The sequence below is a fragment of the Dermacentor silvarum genome, chromosome 5, assembly GCF_013339745.2.
Source record: "Dermacentor silvarum isolate Dsil-2018 chromosome 5, BIME_Dsil_1.4, whole genome shotgun sequence".
In the NCBI taxonomy this organism is placed as follows: Eukaryota; Metazoa; Arthropoda; class Arachnida; order Ixodida; family Ixodidae; genus Dermacentor; species Dermacentor silvarum.
In genome coordinates, this window is record NC_051158.1 from 39,399,861 (window position 1) to 39,421,641 (window position 21,781).

The 21,781-nt window shown below is 46.7% G+C and overlaps 1 protein-coding gene across 3 annotated transcripts; it reads right to left on the reverse strand.

Moving 5' to 3' along the window:
- Window positions 1-1,033: 1,033 nt before the first annotated feature.
- LOC119453321 (octapeptide-repeat protein T2-like) lies at window positions 1,034-11,869 on the reverse strand. Of its 3 annotated transcripts, XR_007467080.1 has the most exons (4): window positions 10,702-11,868; window positions 5,545-5,706; window positions 2,565-2,701; window positions 1,034-1,193 (listed from the first exon to the last, which is right to left on the reverse strand). XR_007467080.1 is itself a non-coding variant. In XM_037715360.2 (3 exons), the coding sequence occupies exons 1-2, from the start codon at window positions 11,530-11,532 to the stop codon at window positions 5,572-5,574; spliced, it is 966 nt and encodes a 321-aa protein (XP_037571288.1). In that variant the 5' UTR covers window positions 11,533-11,869; the 3' UTR covers window positions 1,034-1,193; window positions 5,545-5,571. The 3 variants fall into 3 exon arrangements, 2 of the variants coding, with proteins under 2 accessions (XP_037571288.1, XP_049523719.1); XM_037715360.2 differs by lacking the exon at window positions 2,565-2,701 and having other exon boundaries at window positions 10,702-11,869; XM_049667762.1 differs by lacking the exon at window positions 2,565-2,701 and having other exon boundaries at window positions 5,529-5,706; window positions 10,702-11,869.
- Between the last annotated feature and the right edge of the window lie 9,912 nt (window positions 11,870-21,781).

Below are 21,781 nucleotides of genomic sequence, written 5' to 3' on the forward strand. Positions count from 1 at the left end.
CTGGTGATCATGTGTTCTACTGCCTTACTACACGGGAGAGAGAGAGAGAAACAACTTTATTCGTCAAAGTGGGGAGCTAGTTCATGGGCTCCTCAGGAAGGCCAGATGGCCGGGAACACTATTAGACAGGTTCATGCCTACTCTACCACAATCTCGAAAGAGCACTTCAAGACCACGTGCTATAGCTCGCAAGGTATCACTGTCACCCTCTGTGAAATTGTAGCGTGGCTAGACCCTACAAGGCACTGCACTATGAAAGCACAGCTTCCCATCATATAATTGTGCATTCATTTTTTTGCAGTTCTGATGGAAGCCATACCTAGGGTGCGATCTTGTACGCGTTCCAAAATGGAACGGAGGTGGTCCGTTCAATCGAGCAGCAAGCGATTGGTCAATTTGATCGTCACGGTTCAAATTGACCAATCGTGTGCGGCTCAATGGAACGGACCGCCTCCGTTCCATTTTGGAACGCGTACAAGATCGTGCCCCTAGTCCACACGTGTTATCTATCCTAGGAAAATAGAAGAAAATAGAAAATTCCAATGCAAGGTTTCAAGCGGCTAGTTTTACAGCGAAGCTGTTTACCTCTAGCCCCCGTATGCATGCTCTGCATGTGTTCCCAGGAAGCTGGGGGGGGGGAGGGGTACCCTGAGCGGCTACATCCGTATCACGGCTTGTGCACAGGAATGGAGACGATATGATTGGACAGGAATGTGCATGTAGCCTGCGCTTCTGTGGTTATAACGTCACGCACGTTCATGGGGAGAGGGAGAAACAGCGTGGTGACGGCACCTGTGCACATGACCTGTGCTTCTGTGGTTAAAACGTCACGCGCATCGGAGGTGCCTGTGTGGCTGCAGCAGCGGTTGCGGTGGTCCTAGCAAAGGCGGTCCTCACAGCTTGGCCAGTAACTGGGCACACATTCATAGACTCTCACATGGCGACGCCTAGCGTACCATGGAAGCACCAAGACGATGACGATGACTGCAGAATAAATTGTGCCTAGATTCTTGTAGATTTTGCTCCCTCAATAAGCAGACACAAATTTAATGTAATCAGGTACTTTTAGCTTTAATGGCAAACGAGAATGGTTTGTGACCCTTGAGCAAGTCAGCCCAGATGTGTTAATACTGCTTATGACGTAGGCTTTTCGATTCACATGTCTCGCAGCAGCATGGCAGTCGAACGTCGAACTGAAAAAAAAAATGTGATGGACAAACTTCAACTAAATTTTCAAAAACAATATGCACGCACGCATCTTTAGAGCACATGATCTGACACCTCCTATACAATAAGAGGCCTCCACCCTTTCGGCCACATTGGGCACAAGAAAGAAAACAGCCACATTACAAAAAAAATATCACTGCATAGGCTCTGCGCCCGTGTGCATGGCGTGGCTCAGAGTGCACTGGTTTTCTATTATGTAGATGATGCTTTATGTGCAGTGAAAACAATGTCAACATGAACTAGTTTACAACTCTCCGTGCAGTCATTGCGGAATGTGTGGTGGCAGCAAGAGCGCTCATTTTTTCGTACAATAAGGGAACCTTCAAACTTGAATATTTCTAAGCATACTACAGTCGAGGCCAAAAAATAGGCACACAACTTTGTTCTGTTACGCAGGAAGTTGGCAGTTAATAAAAAAAAATTGTAGATTTTGCTTTGTTGTAATGCTGGGGGCAAGACGCACTGCTTTATATAGTCGCAGCTGAAATGATCTGTGCCACCAGCAAATGCAAAAATTCATGTAATGGTGGCAGAAATTCTGGTTGCCGTTATACATTCGTTCAATGCAGTGGCTGCCCTGTGGACAAGTGGCTGTCCTGTGGGTTGGTCCAAATATAACTGAGTGGGACCAAGAATTCCGGTTTCGAAAAATTCTCTAGATGTCAATTTTTGATGCGAAGAATGGTGGTGCCATCTGTTACCACTCGTGTGAAAAGTGCCATTTACCATGGCAGTGACTGGTGACACCAGCTAGGCATTTCTTTAGCGGTGCCACCACAGAAAACCCCCACTTCATATTTATTGCAGGCAAAATAGACATGTAATGCCACATAAACGTGCTATTAAACTGAACCAATTGTGAAATGCTACCTCTTAGCAAACTTAGTGTTGATTTAATGAAGTAAACAGAATTTTTCTTGCCAACAGCATGAAACTATTATAAACGTATAACGAAATGTAGTACCCGAATATTATAATAAAACTATTTTCGTGTAGGAGGCAACTTAATTTAAATGACGTCCGACTGTACTGGGCATTTACCTTGAAAAATGCTAGCAATTCTTAAAAAGCTAACTAAAGTGAAATTTTGGACTCCATAAATGCTTATTTTCGAATAGCATAGATGCAGAGCAGCTCTGTACTAAACTTTATGTCTGAAATACACAAGTAGATGCGACACAAGATGCTTGCGAGAAAGTTTTTTTTTTATGCTGGAGGTTGCAAAAATGCAGCAATTAGCGGATACCGTAAGCGCTACAGAATCTAGAATTTTACCGAACCTACAGAACGTAGAACCCAGAAAACTGGGGTAACAATGAGCGAAGAGAGTTAAACACCTGATAAAGGAGACCCGATCCCTAAGGATATGTTTCATCAAAGCATCTTTGATGGTTTAGTCGTGGGCAAGGTTGTCCAGGGTGGCTCCAGGACAGCGGCTAAAGAGCTGCTTCATACTGCCTTGGCAGTACAGGAACTGCGTACATGCGGTGACCACACCTTGGTGACATTCACAACTGCTTGTTTTCAAGGAGACGATGAAGAAAAATGATAAGACAAGGCAGGTAAGGCAGATTATGTTTGAGGAACACCATGAAATTACATGTCAAAGTCTCAGCAGCGACTTGGCCAGCCAAATTTGGGACAAGAACGAAAGAGTCATGGTGACGGAGCATTCAAATCCCTGCAGCAGCTGTCTACGGGGCTTGTATATTGTGACAGTGTCCACTCATGGCTAGTTTACATCAGTCAACTTAACAGAGAAAGGTTACATTGCACTCAAATGTAGGCAGGGACAATCTATAGCATGCACAAAAATGACCCAAGTCTACAGAAATATCTCGAAATATGCAATGTCGCACTGTGTTGTTCAAACACGTTTATGACTCAATTTATGGCTCCCACACTACGATTTTGCATATCTGTGCATATGCCGAAGCTGATGGTTTGCACATTTCCGTAGCCGATCTAATGAGTGTGTGCTCATGGCATGTTACCCCGAAGGAAGGAAGGAAAACATTTATTAGGTCCTGCAAATTGTGAGTTGCCTCACAAAGTGGGCTGCTCCCACGTTGGGACCAGCAGGCAGAGCCTTTCGGACGCGTCGTGGGCTTGCTGGACGGCCCATAAGGTCCGGGCTGTTTCCCCGAATGCCTTGCTCATTTTCACATTTGCGCAAATTCCGTATACATAAGGTTGTAGCTGTCGCTGTGATATATATCACAGTAAAGCAAAGAAAGCACAGCAATTTAAAACTACCTGAAATAAAAGATGTTCAGATAATTAATGATGCGCAAATATGCTGCTATTCTCTTTACCAGAAAAAACACTTTCTATGAATGTATCGAGACCGGAGAAAGCACCATCCTGCTTTATTGCGTGCATAGACACACCTTTTGCAAGCCGCATTTTTTTTTTTTACGAACACGTTCTAATTCTGGTTTAGAAGTTTCTAAATTTGTTCATCGTTCTTTTTTCCCATTAATATAATTTTTCTGTTCAATAAATTTCCTTATTGCACCCAAATTAATCGATTTATGTGACTGACACTTTTTTTTTCCAATACATTGTTAAAGGGACCCTGAACCACTTCTTATCGAAGTGGAGAAAGGCATTTGAAGTGAAAATAAGCTACTTCAGAAATAGTTAGCCACAAAAAGTATGTCAATGTGTTCAGCAGAAGCGGAGTTATTGGCAACCAAACACGACCTCCGCTATACTCCCGTTCCTTCTTCAATCGCCTTGCACTGCGAACGTTACGGAGGAGTGGCCACGGTCCGCCTTCCAAATATCACCATGGCGCAGTTCAGTTCAAATTCCATTTAGGATGTTAACGCAAAATGTTAACATTAACATCTGTTAATGTTAACGTGTTAATGTACGATGTGGATGCTGGATGTTAACGTAAAAACTCTGTAAGATGGTGTATAGTACTACACAAGTACTACACAAAGCACGTAAAGAAAGGCCCCAGCACTAGTTCACAAGGTGCACAACTAGACCGGCTTGCACACAAAGCTGACTGAGCGCAATGAAGTATCATGAGACTTGTGCTGCTCCCCTACCTGACAACTATTGATTCGAGAGCCTAAATAATGTAGTAAAAAAAGAAACAGGGGTTCGCTGCAATTAGTAAAAACAAATGCTCCCTGCATCATAGGCGCTTGCCTGTTTTTACATTTGTAAACTTTCCCGCATAGTATTGGCCTCAGTATGGCTAAATTCACGCCACCAAATCTGCATAGTATATTGCGTGGTCTAACTTACATAAGTTGGGAACTATAGGAAAGGCGCATATTTTTGTGTCTTTCAGATTCTGTTTTTGCTCTCGGTATACGTCTTGAAATAAAATGTTCAAACATGGAAGCACTGAAAATGATCACATTTCTAGGGATAAGAGAAGAGTTGTCAGGAGGCCAATGCGGTCAAAGCTCATTGCAAGCAAATTGCATCTGACACAATAGCTTTGTTATATCCAATGTTCATTATAAACATGTCTCTTGCACTCGAACAGCAGTGAGATTATTTTTATTTACTTCACAATTCGTTTTATTTGTGTTCATTATATCGAGGTTGCATTAGCACAGTAGGAAGCTTTGTTTTATTAAAGCAGTACTGACGTGACATTTTTGATACGTCTTTTTTTTCGTTAGCTGAAGATTCAAATAACAAATACCAGAGTGTCTTAATTAATTTACTATAACAACTGCTTTCACAGATCAGATTTAGTCACAGGATGTGGACGCTTCATGACACCATTATTCATTGGCTCATTCCAACCCTGCAATCACTACAGTATACAAAACATTTGTTTCTTCCACGAGCAATGTCCTCCTAGCTATTCTTTCTGCAACAGCACATCAGCTATTTTTCTCTTGGTCGTGACATCACAATAATGTTGATGATGCCAGGTCAGGCACTTTGAGACCACCTTGGCATCAAATTAAAATATCCTATAAGTGTTTCTCAACCTTCACGTTTGCTATGTGTCATTGCCTGATGCATGAGAAGCAAATGGTAAAGTCTCTAAAACTCCACATATGTGTGTCAGTACTCATTTAAACCTCCAGCTATTTTCCGTCAGTGTTAGTTAAACTGGGTTAATATTAATAGCACAAGAGCAACTCGGGCCAAGCTGTGCCAGCCACAAAGTGATAGGAAAATCAATATCAAAATCATCAAAAGATGTGTTGCTCTAAACCCTCCTAATAAGGAAGCCTGTTTCATCTAAGGACTTCCATCAGGGGGCACAAGTGGGTCAATATGTAGATACATCAATGTGTAGATACAAGTAGAAAAATCACTGGTTATTGCTTGTACCTTTCATTTCCTTCTTGTGCACTTCCATCAACGCTCCTGTTCCCAGAGTTCCACCTGCACTCCAGTGCTGCAAGTTGAAACATTTGGTCTTGCGCACCACACTAGAGTGATGTGGTGTTCCGTCTGACAAGACTGATGGGCTCCCCGAGGCGGAGGGTCATCCTAGAAGAATGAAGAGTTGCATAATCAACAGGGGAGCGCGAATATTCGATATGACAAATATGAATCCGATGGCACGTTCGAATGGTCATTGCCGTGTGCTCCTGTTTAACCATGTAACCAAGCTTTATCATGACACTAAGCACACTCCTACAGCTCACATCTTGATCAAAACGTACCTATAGATGCCCTCTTTCTAGATTTCCAAAAGGCATTCGACAAGGTTCCTCATGAACGACTCTTCCTAAAGCTATCGCGTCTAAATCTTAACCCTTTTGTTCTCCAATGGGTATGCAACTTTCTGACTAACCGTTGTGGGAACCCTCGGGTCCCCTAACCGCCGCACGGGCAGCGAACGTCGCGTCAAGCGCATGCGTGCCAGGGAGAGTTGGGAGAGGGGAAACTTTCCTTCCGCGGGTGGCGCGCGGGAATCGCAAGCGCTATCAGCGCCACCGGGTGGGTCACGTGAGATCCCGCTGATATCGCCCGGGTTTCTTTGGTCCCCAGCAAGCGGCGATGGCGGAAGTCTCCGCCGTCGCTCCCGTATTCCCGCCCGTGGTTAGTCAACCGCGTTCTTGCCGCGGCAAACGCCGCGGCCCCCCCGTATTCCCCAGTTGGTAAGTCGGAAGCCCTTCTTTACCTAGTGTATTATTCTCTTCGAGGGAACCCTCAGCGATGTCAACTATAGCTAGCTGGCCAGCTCGAAGTGTTAGTTGCAGTCGTAATAAATGCTTTCCGAGTGTACACGTGGTTGTCGTCTATTGTTTCCTCGAGCTTGTACCGGACCGCCAGTTCGTTTTCGCTAACCAATGCTCGTCTAACCTATCACCCGTTATCTCCAATGTGCTGCAAGGCACTATCCTAGGACCACTAATCTTCTTAATATACATTAACGACTTACCGAGAGGTTGTTCTTCGAAAATTTGTTTGTTCACTGATGATTGCTTAATCTATCGTCCTATTACTAACGACGCTGATTCTTGTTCTCTCCAGTCCGACCTTAACATCATTGAAACCTGGTGTAATAACTGGCTAATGTCTCTCAACATCAAGAAAACATCGCTACTTACTTTCCACCGCCGCCAATCATTTATTTCAGCTAAATATATTATCACTGGTGCTGAAATATGTGCCGTGACTTCTTATAAGTACTTAGGTATTAACCTGTCCAGTAACCTTGGTTGGTCTTCACACATTTGCAACATTAGCAATGATGCCAATCGTGTTCTGTGTTACCTGCACCGTAATCTTCGTCTTATTCCCCCTTCGGTAAAACTACTAGCATATTTAACATTTGTCCGACTCAAACTGGAATACGCATGCTCAGTGTGAGACCCATACCAATCTAACCTGGCAACAGCACTAGAATCCATACAGAATCGCGCAGCAAGGTTCATTCACTCCGACTACTCTTACCACACTAGCGTCACTAAACTTAAGTCTTCTCTGAACCTTCCAACCCTCGAGCACCACCACAAAACAGCAAGGCTATGTCGCTTTTACAAGTTTTATCACTCGTTGCCTCACCAGACCGACATACCTGCGCATCGAACTTCATCCCGTCATAGCCATTCAAAGGCTGTTTATCCCTCTCCAGCTCGCACCGCCGCTCATCTTGGCCTGGTATTTTGTAGCGATGCCTTTCCTGGGATAATGCCTTTTCGCGCTTATTGCGCTTTGTCAGTGGTCACAGCGACGGTCCACTCACATTATCAACGGGATCAGCCAGCTGTGAGCGGTGGATGATAAGACTGGTATAGAATAAGTCATAAGGCATTACTACAAAATACCGGCCCTTAACTCTTTCTTCGTTCAGACAGCGAAAGACTGGAATCATCTACCTGCCGAAGCGGTGCACCAATCCAGTCATTCATCCGTTCAAGGCTTTCATCGAAAATGTAACCTACTAGGTATGCCCACCCCTCATGTAAAACCCCAAAAGGGGTATTTGAGGTACTAATAAATAAATAAATAAATAAATAAATAAATAAATAAATAAATAAATAATGCAATGAGAGGAATGGACTGCCCAAGGACACCGTTTTCCGAACATCAAACGACATATTTTACAATAAGTTGTTAGACATGTGATTAAAACATGTATACTAGTTATAATTGTGCATATTTTGCTCATTTCTTCTACCTATCTTTGCTGCATATATTTTATGCCTCTTTTGCTGTATCCAATAAAGTCCTGCTATGTCTGTCACTGTGCCTTCTTGTGTGTAATTTTGACTTTTGTATTGCAATGTCTCCCTCCCCTCCACCTCAATTGTAATCCTCTTTAACCTTTCTGACGCCAATGAATTCGCTTGACTGAAAACTTACTTTCACCGCATTTCTTGCATATTCAGAATCATGAAAAGCATGCAGCTGCAGAAGAGCAGGAATTTCGGTTCTTTGGCGAGTTTTGTCAACTTTAGAGAAGATATGGACTCCATGCAGATACTTGCTACAGGAATATTACATATGAGAACATCAACTATTTCATGTCTCTAGCAGGCTTGAAAAGCACCCATCCAGGCACTTGAAAATTATGCCCGACGCAACACACTGTGAAAAACAATGAAAAGGAGTACACCCACTTCGTATGACTAGCAACTACACAACCTTCCTTCTTCCTTCCCACTCATCTTACTAAAACAATTTGAACCCGTTATTCAAACTTGCGACACGATTCCGATCAGAAGAGTTTCAAGATGTATGCAACACATTTTTAAGTACCATTACTTTCATCAATGCTATTGCTGTTGACGCACTTTCTTGGTGTACACAATTGTGTACACAGTGTATTAAAGGGTTAAAAGCGAATGTAGGCTTGTAAAATAAATAGCAGATAAAAAATGTGAGCATTGTTCTGACTGATTCCACTGTAGGAAGGCCATGGTTGCTGTAAAAAGGCGCCAGTTTCTTGAGCGAAAGCGCAGGTGAGGTAACTTCTGCTTAATGCCTTTTCGGTCATTCAAGAACAATGCCTTGGTTTTAGGCCGTCTCATACGAATTTGTTGTCTTGATTGAGGCGAAGCAATTTATTATTTATCCAGTAGAATTATATTTGCATCCTGTAAAAGCAGTGTGCATTGCTGAAGGATCACAATTCTCTCCTTCAATGAGCATAACACTCTAAATGCATTTGGTGACACAATGCACACTCGTTTCATTACTGCCATTGTCATGGTGCACTAGGTAACTGACAGCAGTCGTTCATCGTCTAGTACACATTCTTAAGTTGAATGGACGTCCAGTTGCAACTGGCATTACAGGCATGTATCATATTGTTATGGCGCAACCAAGAGTGGCGCCAAAGTCAGAAGACGACGATTTGACGTGTCGAGGTGTAATCGGTCTCGACAGCCACCTTGTCTATATATCATTGCCTTCCTTGTGTAAGGTGTAACCACATCTTTATGTGTGACTTCCGCAACGTAACAATATAATGTAAGACTCATTCTTTTGCCAAATGTACTTCACATGCATAAAATTTATCTGGTTCCAAAATGAGAAATTATTCTATATTTGATTTACAGCACACTCATACTGCATTGTAGTCTACAGCCTACAATGCAATCAAGCTGCAGTAAAACACATGGTATATAGAATTAAAAGGCAATTAAAAACATTCTGAATCATTTTATGGCTTTGAACTTCCAGCGTAGATTGAATGCATGCAGTGCATCAGATCTGAAGTCAGGCAAGGGCAAATCTTCTTTTGTGGTTTTTGAGATTAGTCTACAGTTTACAACAAGAGTGACGACTTAGTCACTGAAGCTATGAAGGTTCAATGCATGCAGTGTGTTAAGGCCAGATTTGAAATGAGGCAAGGGTCAGTATTTTTTTGTGGTGGTTTTTTAGGCTAGTCTAAAGTTCACAACAAGCATGGCGACTTTGACATATGCCACGATAGGTGACAGATGGTTTCGGTTTTCGGCTGACAGAAGATTTCGCTTGGTTTCGGCTTCCCGCACTCTGAAATACGGGTGTTGTTCAACTTGCTGACGCATCAATCCAGCCTCTCTTGCCCAGAATTCACGGTCTTGGTGCCTTTGCTGGCGTTTGTCTTCAGCCTCCCTGGCACGGTGTTCCGGATCCTGCCTTTTCTGGCACTTGGCTTCCATCTCCCTAGCACGCTTTTCTGGATCCTCACGTCTACGCCGCGTTGCCTCCGCTTCTCTTGCCCCAAGTTCCATAGCCCGTCGTTGCCGCTTCGCTTCAACCTCACGAGCCCGCAACTCGGCATTCTCCCACCGCTTTCTCCGCGTGGCCTCAGCATGTCTGGCTTTGGCCTCAGCATTCTGTGCCTCCATATTCTGTGGCCTCCCTCAAGCTACAGTTCATGTAGATTCCCCATTGGTACCATTCGAGGAGCCTTCCGCACTAGCAGATGCCACCGCATCCATCACACGCGTCTAATAATTTCACCACACGCGTAAGAAATTTCCAAGCAAACACTTTTGTGCATACGCATTTGCTGCTATGTTAAATAGCTAGATTATTAAGAAGAAATGTGCGAATGTATCGAAGTATCTTAAGATACAATTCGAAAGTATCGATACGATAATTGCAGTAGTATCTGGTATCTCTATATCAAATACCTGTTGCCCAAGTATCTTGTATCATATATCATGACACAACTGCGAAGTATCTTTGACCAGCTCTGTATGTAGGTGTGCTGGTGCGTCTGACAGCATCTATGGATATCATCTATGACAGCATCTATGGTTTGGCATCTATCTATATCAGATGTTCGGCATTAGATGTTTCAGGCATTTTAGGACCAGGCTGAAAGAAAAGGAAGAAAACAAGTGAAAAAGTCTGCATGCAAGTGCGACACACCTCGAACCCTGAAACGTCCGTCTGAAACACATCAGCAATGACATCAGAATGTTCCTGTGCAAGAGGCTTAAGGTCGTTCTTATGGCAAAGCCTATCGCATACCGAGCAAGAGTAGCCAACTGGATTCTGCGTGAAGCATTTCTCAAACACATTTGCCGCACTTACATGTTGGCACAACCTCTCCTGGGCTCGTTGCTCTGCATCGGCTTGTCGCCCAAGTTGTTTGGCTTCTGCTTCCCTGACTCGAATTTCTGGAACTTCTTGCCGTTGTTGGCGCCTGGTTTCGGCTTCCCGCACTCTGAAATCCGGATGTTGTTCACGTTGCTGACGCATTAATGCAGCCTCTATTGCCTGGAAATCACGTTCTCGTTGCCTTCGCTGGCGTTTGGCTTCAGCCTCCCTAGCACGCTGTTCCGGATCCTCACGTCTACGCCGCCTTTCCTCCGCTTCTCTTGCCCGAAGTTCCGGGTCCATATCCCGTCGGTGCCGCTTCGCTTCAGCCTCCCTAGCACGTTGTTCTGGATTATCACGTCTACGCCGCCTTTCCTCCACTTCTCTTGCCCGAAGTTCAGGGTCCCTAGCCCGACGTTGCCGCTTCGCTTCAGCCTCCCTAGCACGCAGTTCCGGATCCTCTCGTCTACGCCGCATTTCCTCCGCGTGTCTAGCTTTATATTTCGGGTCCATATCCCGTCGTAGCCGATTCGCTTCAGCGTCCCTAGCACGCTTTTCCGGATCCTCACGTCTACGCCGCCTTGCCTCCGCTTCTCTTGCCCTAACTTTCGGGTCCATAGCCCGTCGTTGCCGCTTCGCTTCAGCTTGACGAGCCCGCACCTCGGGATTCTCCCGCCACCTTCTCCGCCTTGCCTCAGCATGTCTGGCTTTGGCCTCGGCGTTCTGTGCCTCCGTGTTCCGCGGCCTCCCTCGAGCTACAGTCGATTTAGATGCCCCATTATCACCAGCCGAAGAGCCTTTCGCACTAGCAGACGCCAGCCGCATTCATCACACGCGTCGAATTCACTCCGTACGGCGCATTAGCGGCCTCCGCGAGCAACGAAAGCAGCGCCTCTGTGGTCTACGGCAACGCACTCATCGTTCATGGACGCGTGCACATGCGCCCCCGTATAACATGCGCCCGGGGGGAACGCCGCTTGCCTCCGGAGGGTACGGACGCGCTCCACATCGGCTCGGGCGCTGGCCCGGGAAACGCTTGCGGCGAACGCCAAGCATAGTCGGCACGTGGTCGGCGCCGCCGCCATAGAGTTTCTCACTATAGTATGGTACTATAGTGAGAAACTCTATGGTACAGTGTACTAGACTCTAGAGTACTATGGTGGTCGGTGCCGACGAGACGGTCTTTGGAGGGACCGCCAGTAGTTTGTACGCAGGCGCGAGTACAAGCGGGTGCGAGAGAGAAAATCTGGGGGCTTTTGCTCCTTGAATATCTGACTTTGTACTACAGCAGAGAACTTTCTTTGGTGACGCGCGCTGAGAGCGGCCGTTGTATCAGCTCCTGAGCAGGGGTTTATCCAGAATTCGACCCCCCCCCCCTTTTTTTCTGGGGGGGGGGGGGGGGGGGGAGGCGGTGGGAGGTTCAAGGGGCTAGCGCCCTTTTTACCACGTTGTTTTGTTTAATTAAGGCTTAACGCTTTTTTTTTCAACAAATGGTGACGGAAAAGCTGCTAATTAGCAGGAGTACACTAATTAACCTTTTAACCAAGCATATTAAGCCACATCTTACAAGGGAGTTCATCTTTGTCAGTGCATGTAGAGTTGCTGTTGTTGCGCAAACAATACTACAGTGAAGGTGGAGACAGGCAGGCATGAACGAGCGCTGTATAGAAGGCCGAAATGTGTGCCTAGTTTTTCAAGATTATAAATTCAGTACTATATTTAAACACCCATAGCATTCTGTCACCACGTTTGAAAATTGCAAGAACATAAAGGACAGCATTTAGAGTTTTCATTTGATTGCACGAAGTTTATTCTTTTTTTCTATGCAGAACAAAGTAAAGCAAGTTCTTAATCTACAAGTCTTATTGAAAGAACAAAGAGCAGACATTTTCAAAACTAAGTATAATATCACTTTGCACGAGAAAAAAAAATACCAAGCACAATAGGCACGGAGAAGCCATGGATATACCTTAAACAATTAAATATAACAACTAAGAAAAAAAAAAAAAGCCGGCAGATCCCACGCCCTGTGAGAATCGATGTTATGCGAAGCAGTGTTAACGAAACGACCATGAGAGCACCAAGACGTAGGCGGCTGTTTCATGACCTACATGACACGCATGTCATGACCTATCATTTATGTTCGTCATACACTCTTGTCATATTATGCCAATTTTGGTACATACCAAGTTAAGGAAACGACCATGAGAGCACCAAGGCGTATGCGGATGGATGAATGGATGGATGGACGGACGGACGGACGGACGGACGGACGGACGGACGAAATGATTCGCATTAAAAAAGTATATGCGCATCATGTCCGCTACAATCCGGTACATACAATATCCAAAGAAACGGTTAGGCCAACCGTGGCTGCCACATTCACAAAATAATAATAAAAAAAAAAAGCGATGACTACACAAAATACACAATTGCACCGTGTCACCCCGCACATAAATGCAATACCCGACGTGGTTTCTTGGTTCACATCATAAAGGTTTGGTTTGGTGCATATATGTTATAGCACAAGCCACTACGGGGGGGATTGGCCATGAATTGGGCGACACAGGGTAGAACAGGGAAGAATACTTAAATAGGATTTTCTTATTTAAGAATGAGATATGAAATGAATTCTAACCATTCATATCAATTTTCATGGCATATTATCTTAAAATTTGAAGTTCATATTTTTGTTTGCATGTAGGCTTGGTCCACAAACTGCAAATATTCATCATTTTCTTCGTCTGTTGCGTTCCTAATAATGGGGATACTTGGAGCTTCGATAGAAATTTTCATCAGCACGTCGACATGGGCCGGCGTCATGTGACATCTATCTGATGTTAAGAGCCTGTTCATGGTGGAAAAGCTTCTTTCAACGGCAGCGATTCCTACGGGAAGAAGCAGTATCTTCATTGCAGCTGACGACAAAGTAGGGAACATTCTTTTTCTTCGACCTCGTGCGCAAGCAAGAGCAGTGCTTGCTGTGAAGCCAGCTCTCCAGGATACCGTCTGTAAATTCTACTCATTCCCCAGTCTAGTCGTTCGGAGCTTAATGATAACGAGAGCAATGTGCCACATTGTAAAGTTTACGACTAAGCACAGCGGTAGTGCTCATACTGTACGCATTGTGCATACGAGTACGTTGACTAAAAAATGGAAAAACAGAAACACCAAACGTAAATCTCGCATCTCATTCACGCGTAAGCGTTTACCGCGACCTCAAGGATTCTCCGCTCCCTACAGGTCGCAGTGTCGCACTGTCGTCTGCGTGCTGAACATCAAAATTGAGCCTCAAAATTAGCTCACGTAGTGTCCACCTCAACAAAGAGTAAATATTTATTACAGTGATTACCACAGTGCATGGATTCAGCGTAATTTTTTTCCAGGATGAGTGCCTGTCTGAAAGAGGGGAGAGGGGGGGAGGCTTGGTCCGGAATAATTTTTTTTTTTGGGGGGGGGGGGGCTGTCCTAGATCCTCCTGGGGGGTGTTGGGGGGGGGGTGTTAGGGGTGTATGAATCCCTGAGTGTATGAATCCCTCCCCTATCCACCTGTGACTGTTGGCTTGCGCTGCCCCTTTTTTATTTCATTCTTTTGGATCTCTCTTCATTGAGGACAATGTGTGAGAAAGGGTGCGCCGAAGGACGGGAAAAGGCAGGCCACTGTCACCTGCCAGATTTGTAGGCACAACGTACTGTGGTTGCTGTTAAGGGATCGATGCTATTCCTAAATAAACGCATCGCTGTTTTTATGATGTAGGGATAGTAGTTTTATCGGCTACATAAACTTGACACATTCGCTTAATAACTGAATTAACAAGCGTGGTGTCATCGCGCAGAAGCAAACATGAATAGATCACACTCGATGACCGCAGACAACCACTGTCAAAACGCTGGCGTGAGGAAGGGGCCCGGCCTCCGCAGCGAGCAAAGGTTCGTGCGGTCTATCGCTTCAACAGAAACTGAGCGGCGAAAGCACAGCGCATACAAAGGTCACAAACGTGTAGAGATCGCTTTCAAGATACGGTGCGCGCGACAACACCGACAGCCCGCACCGGCGGAAAGTACAAGAACGCATCTGTTGGCAGAGTAGAAGTCCCCCCCCCCCCCCCCCTCCCGCGCTGCCTTCCCGTTTTCCTCCTTTCGCGTGGGAGATTGCGTCGCCAGTTCCCCTTTGCGCCCGGTTGCAAGATACGCATTTGGTGCCGCAGCACAGCGTCGGTGTTCGCTTCTTTCTGCGAGTTTTGGTTTACAGTTCGGTGCACGTCCGTGCATGCAATGAATTTTGTTGCGTTAAATAGAAGTAGCCCATTATACTGAAAGCATGCACACATTCAAATATTGCCTAGCATATCGCCAAGCGAAGCGCACATACCAAGAAATGACGATGCGAAGCAGTTTGCAGGCCGCTAAAAAAATGGGGTTTGCCGTGCTAAAATCACGATCTAATCATGAAACGCGTGGCAGCGGAGGGTCCTGGGATAATTTTGACTGCCCAGAGTTCTTTAACGTACACTACAACACAAGTACAGGGTGTTTTTCAGAGCGGTAAGCGACCATGCGTGTGCGAGCAGGCGGTCACCAACCAGTACGGGGGCTTTCGCTGCCGGCCTTTTACGATCATGCGTGATGTGCAGTGTTTTGGCGTGTTATATACTCGCCCGAAACAAAGTGACGACAAGCACGCTGTTCAGGTCCTTCCGATTTATCCGGGAAAGCCACAGGCGCCGACGTTTCTCCGACAGCATTCCTTGTGCGTTCACACTGCCATCTTATTACTTTTGATGCAGACCTACGCCCGGTTCTGCGTAGCTCGGCTTCGCGGCAGTGGTACTTCTTGTGCGGCAACCGAAAATCGCGCAGATTGGCATGATCACGACGCGAGAAGGAACTTCGGATCAACAACGCGTCAGCGCGCGCAGCCTGCTCCAGCACGCTTCCGCAGGCGCGCAGGTGCCTAAAGATGGCGGACATGCTCGCGGACCGGTGTGGAAGTGACGCGCGTGCAAACTATGTATACGGAACCTCACGGCGACGACGGTGACGCCGACGGCAGAAATCCGCTTGAAGTGTCCGTATAATTGCTGTCGCAATAAAAGAAGCGCATATCAAAAGCGAGCGTACGCGCCTTAGCGTACATCATCTCCTATAAGTGGAAGGGAGCGAGAGAGAGAGAATAAAGTCTTTATTAAGTAAAATATTCTGGTGTGGCTTGCTGGTCCAGGTGTGGGTTGTTGTGATGCATATAGGAAAAGGCCATGACAAAAACAAAACGTAGCAAATCAAAGTAAGCAAAGCAATACCACAGGATCGGCCGTCGCCGACAGCTCCGATTCTAACGGTTCCTAAACTGTATATAGGAAAATAATTGAAAGGTGGGTGTAGGTGGTTTGGTTTCATGATGTAAAAGACAGCGCAAGCAAACCAGGTATAAAGTGAAGAACAACACAATAAAATGCAGTTGCGAGTTTAGCACCCGTCTTGATCTTTCTGAAAACAAAACAACAATGCTAGCACAGAGATGTGTGAAGTCTGATCTTTCGGCTCTGCCCTATGCTGGTGAGATGTGAATTAAAACAGCTCCAATTTTATTCAAAGAAAGATTTGGTTTTCGGATCTGTGTCGAGAGTAGCACCGTCGGAGATGTCGCGCCAATCGCGGCTAGTTTTTAAAATCACTCGTCAACTGTTCATTTTTCGCTGTTAGTTGACGAGCAAAAAGTTATTTCTGGGGTTTTACGTGCCAAAACCAGTTCTGATTATGGGGCACGCCGTAGTGGAGGGCTCCGGAATAATTTTGACCACCTGGGGCTCTTTAACGTGCACTACAACGCAAGCACATGGGCGTTTTTGCAAAAAGTGGAAATTAAAAAATTAAGAAAATCGCATTACCGCCCTACCACCCTACACTGCCCGAAAATTTTCCAGAGTACCCTACAAGTAGGGTAATCACCCTACGGTTGGCAACCCTGAGACAGAGCCACCTACAGGGTGCTAAATGTGTTTCAACATGTAGAAGTGCTTTCGTTCACGCGAATCTCCCGAAGGGTGCAATATGCACTGAGTGCTTTGGAATTAAAGTTACCCGATTAATCGTCAAACTCACAGGTTCAATGATCCCCTCGCGACTATCGCACGATTTCCTATGTTACCGTTCGAACAAAAAGGAAAAAAAATGTCACAGTTTCGCCCTAAGGGCGAAGCAATGAATGCGATAGCAACACAGCAATGTCATACGAAGTAAGGTGAGCGGCTTTGGTAGCAATATGAAATGTAGTAAACATGAGCTGATTAAGTAAGTAGGTGTGCTGCAGCGTAGGTAGACCGACATGAAGAGAGACTCGATGACCACGAGAAGGCGCGTGTGAAACGGTGGTGTTGATGAGAAGCGCTTCCCGTGGGCAGCGCGTGCGAAGGGACACACCTGTAGTGCTGCACTGCCGATCTGGGCAGCATTGCATGTGTAGCGTGCGTTGGAAAATGTGGCCCGACTATTACTAACTGAATGAACAAGCGTGGTGTGAGCGCGCACAAACAAACATGAATAGATCACACTGAATGACTGCAGACAACGACTGTCAAAACGCTGGCAGCAAGCGCATACGCTGCAGCGGGCGAAGGTACGTGCGGCCTATCGCTTCAACAGAAACTGAGCGGCGAATGCACAGTGCATAAAGGTCAGAGCCGTGTGGAGATAAGAGACGGTGCGGACGAGCGCGGTTGTGGGCTGAGTAGAAGTGCGCCCCCCCCCCCCCCCCCACACACACACAGTGCATAAAGGTCAGAGCCGTGTGGAGATAAGAGACGGTGCGGGCGAGCGACGAGCGCGGTTGTTGGCAGAGTAGAAGTGCCCCCCCCCCGCTCCCTCCGGCGCTGGCTTCCCGCTTCCTTGCTTGCGCGTGGGAGATTGAGTGTGTTCGCTCTCCGTGATAGCGCGCGTCCCCGCACGCTTGCGCTCGGGGCTCGGGCATACGGCGCGCGGCGAATATTTTATCTATACGGAACCTCACGGCGACGGCGACGACGAAGCCGACGGCAGAAATCCAGTTGAAGTGTCCATACAATTGCTATCGCAATAAAAGGCAACATACTCACCAGAAACATAGTAGGAGCACAAGAGCAAAATTTGTCCACGCGGCCATCAAGGCAAACGCACATGCCGGCTAGACGGTCTTTGGGAGGGGCCGCCAGTAGTTTGTGCGCAGGCGCGAGTACAAGCAGGTGCGAGAGAGAAAATCTGGGGGCTTTTGCTCCTTGCATATCTGACTTTTTTGGCGCTGAGCCGTGCTCCCTCAAGGGCTGCAGAAGATGGCGCCAACTCTTCTCCTTCTCCAACCCTAACCACAACATCTGACTTTGCCTAGGTACTACGACGGGGAACTTCCTTCGCTCGTTTTGTATGCGTTTGTCCCTTTGACCACACCACCGTTACTGGCATGGAGGTGGAATCACCCTCCTCCATGGTTACTAGATTAGGTAATTTAGTAACGGTGGACCACACCATCCCACCCATAGAGTTAATATACTGATCCCACCATCCCAACTGCCTCGGCGGAGTAGCGCCATTCAGATCTTGCCGCCACCGCGCTCACCCCGGCGTTTCCTCCTCGCCGCCTCAGCCACCTCCGCTCCCCCATTGGCCAATCCGTGTCACGTAGAAGCACGCGTCGCGTTTTTGTATATTTTTTTTCTTTCCAGCGCGCTCCGACCGCCATTCTCGGGCCTGTGCGACGAAAGTGCTGTACGCACAAACGGGTAGGGACAAGAACTTCGTTGTGAAAGCATGCTGCTTCGTCTTCAGTTGCCGCAACCAATAAGGCGAGGGCAAAAGGCTTTTTTTGTTTACCATCCGGCGAGCGCAAACGCTTGCTGCACACTTGGTATTTGCGCAGCCTCGCATCGTCGCGTTGCTACTTCCAAAACAGCATTATTAATGCCAGTTATAATACTGACTGACGAAGCAAAATCGCGCCTCAAGAACTGCTCCGCAGAGCGCGATCAAAGTTTTCCGCGGATTTAATCTGCTTTGGGACCGGGGTTCGAATCTCGCCTCGCCGAGAAAGTTTATTTTCTTTTCTTTCTAGCGCGTTAGCCATCGTCTGCTAAGGCAGGGTGCAGTGTCGACATGAGCGGCGCCACTGTCGAGATCGCGCTTCGATCGCGCTGGCCGCACCGAGCGCGACAATGGAACGGAGGAGGAGGGAAGTGGTTGGCGTTACTTTTTATTATTGCGATAGCAATTATATGGACACTTCAACCGGATTTCTGCCGTCGGCGTCGCCGTCGCCGTCGCCATGAGGTTCCGTATAGATAAAATCTTCGCCGCGCGCCGTATGCCCCAGCGGAAGCGTGCGGGGACGCGCGCTATCACGGAGAGCGAACGCACTCAATCTCCCACGCGCAAGCAAGGAAGCGGAAAGCCAGCGCCGGAGGGAGCAGGGGGGGGGGGGGGGGGGGGGCACTTCTCTGCCAACAACCGCGCTCGTCGCTCGTCCGCACAGTCTCTTATCTCTCCCACGCGCAAGCAAGGAAGCGGGAAGGCAGCGCCGGAGGGAGCGGGGGGGGGGGGGGGGGGGGGGCGCACTTTTACGCTGCCAACAACCGCGCTCGTCGTTCGTTCGACCGCACCGTCTCTTATCTCCACACGGCTCTGACCTTTATGCGCTGTGCATTCGCCGCTCAGTTTCCGTTGAAGCGATAGACCGCACGCGCAGCGGGCGAAGGTACGTTGCGCTGCCAGCGTTTTGACAGTCGTTGGCTGCAGTCATTCAGTGTGATCTATTCATGTTTGTTTGTGCGCGCTCACACCACGCTTGTTCATTCAGTTAGTAATAGTCGGGCCACATTTTCAAACGCACGCTACACATGCAATGCTGCCCAGATCGGCAGTGCAGCACTACAGGTGTGTCCCTTCGCACGCGCCGCCCACGGTAAGCGCTTCTCATCAACACCACCGTTTCACACGCGCCTTCTCGTGGTCATCGAGTCTCTCTTCATGTCAGTCTACTTACGCCGCAGCACACCTGCTTACTTAATCAGCTCATGTTTACTACAATTCATATTGCTACCAAAGCCGCTCACCTTACTTCGTATGACATTGCTGTGTTGCTATCGCATTCATTGCTTCGCCCTTAGGGCGAAACTGTGACATTTTTATATAGAAGGGTTTTATATAAGGTAGGGAAGTAGCTCGCGTAATAGTGAACTAGCATGTCATTCTAGTACACTGTACTCGCGTCATCTCTTGACAGCCAGTGTTGCCATCCGTAGGGTAGTTTCGAAAATTTTCGGGCAGCGTAGGGTAGTAGGGCGCTAATGCGATTTTCTTACCAGGCGTAGGGTAATTTCCACTTTTTGCAAAAACGCCCGTGTGCTTGCGTTGTAGTGCACGTTAAAGAACCCCAGGTGGTCAAAATTAATCCGGAGCCCTCCACTACGGCGTGCCTCATAATCAGAACTGGTTTTGGCACGTAAAACCCCAGAAAGAACGTTTTGCTCGTCAACGATCAGCGAAAAATGAAGTTGTAGAGCGAAAAAGAAAAAAAAAAAAAAAAAAAAAAAAAGAGAAAAAGCCGATCGACGCGACATCTCCGACGGTGCTGTTCTCGACACAGACCCGAAAACTAAATCTTTCTTTGAATAAAATTGGAGCCGTTTTAATTCACATCTCACCAGCACAGGGCTGAGCCGAAATATCAGACTGGACATATCTCTGTGCTAGCATTGTTGTTTTTTCTTCAGAAAGATCAAGACGGGCGCTGAACTCGCAACTGCATTTTATTGTGTTGTCCTTCACTTTATCCCTGGTTTGCTTGCGCTGTCTTTTACATCATGAAACCAAACCACCTCGCCAACCTTTCAATTATTTTCCTATATATACAGTTTAGGAGCCGTTAGAATTGGAGCTGTCTGCGACGGCACGGCGCGGGGCGCCGATCCTGTGGTAATGCTTTGCTTACTTTGATTTGCTACATTTTGTTTTCGTTATGGCCTAAAATAGTGACTGGCATGTTAAGTAATAGAATGAATCTGTGTGGCCAAGTTCGTGGACCGCTGTTGCAGCTGTCCGAAGGTGTTACCGGCTCTTCGTGATGTACGGCTTTCCTCGAGGATACAGAAATTTGCTCATCCGCCAGCCTTGTATCGCTAACCTTCAAAGAAAGGGCTTCATCCCCAGAACGTCGGCAAGAGTGAGTACCACTCGTTAAACAATGGCAAAGGGAGTAGCGCCGCTTCCTGTCATAGTAAGTTTCGCGCACGTTATCTATACACATCTGTCCCGCCCACTCTATTGCCGACGTATCAAGAATAAGTGAATGGGCGCACACTTGAATATATGCGCACTGTATACGCACAATAAATGACGGACTACACCTATGGCGCACGAATGGTCGAAGCTGAATGTTTCGTGACGATCCACAACTGTGAGCGAGTTACTAGCTGTAATATATATTTGCTACAAGGTATTACAATGTACAAAACAGCTACGTTTCAAGCATTGTGCGCAGCAAGAACAAATCTATCGGAACTGGCACACCCGCGAGCGATTAGGCAGAACATTTTGTTTTCGTTATGGCCTTTTCCTATATGCAACACAACCCACACCGGACTAGCAAACCACACCACAATTTTTTGCTCAATGAAGACTTTAATCTCTCTCTCTCTCTCTCCCTTCTACTTCTGGGAGACTATGTGCGCTAAGGCGCGTACCATCGCGTACGCTGGCTTTGGATTAGAGTACACTCTACCAATATTTTCTAGTGCACTGTAACTCTACTTTGGATATGCGCTTTTTTTTTTCTTTTTGCTATTTATTTCGATGACAGTCGCTACCGACTTTAGCGCTACCGCACATCTATCACGTCGTATTGTGAAGTATAGTCTGTAACTTATTATTATTGCACTGTGCTATTTTAGGCGTAGGGTAAAATGTAGGATAATAAAAAAATTGTGTAGGGTAAAGTAATTTGGATTTTTACTATGACGTAGGGTATTTCCCAAGAAATGGTTGGCAACACTGCAAGTTGACAACCGTCCGCAACGCTACAGTGGCAACGCCTCCGAAGGCGCGAGTGAGC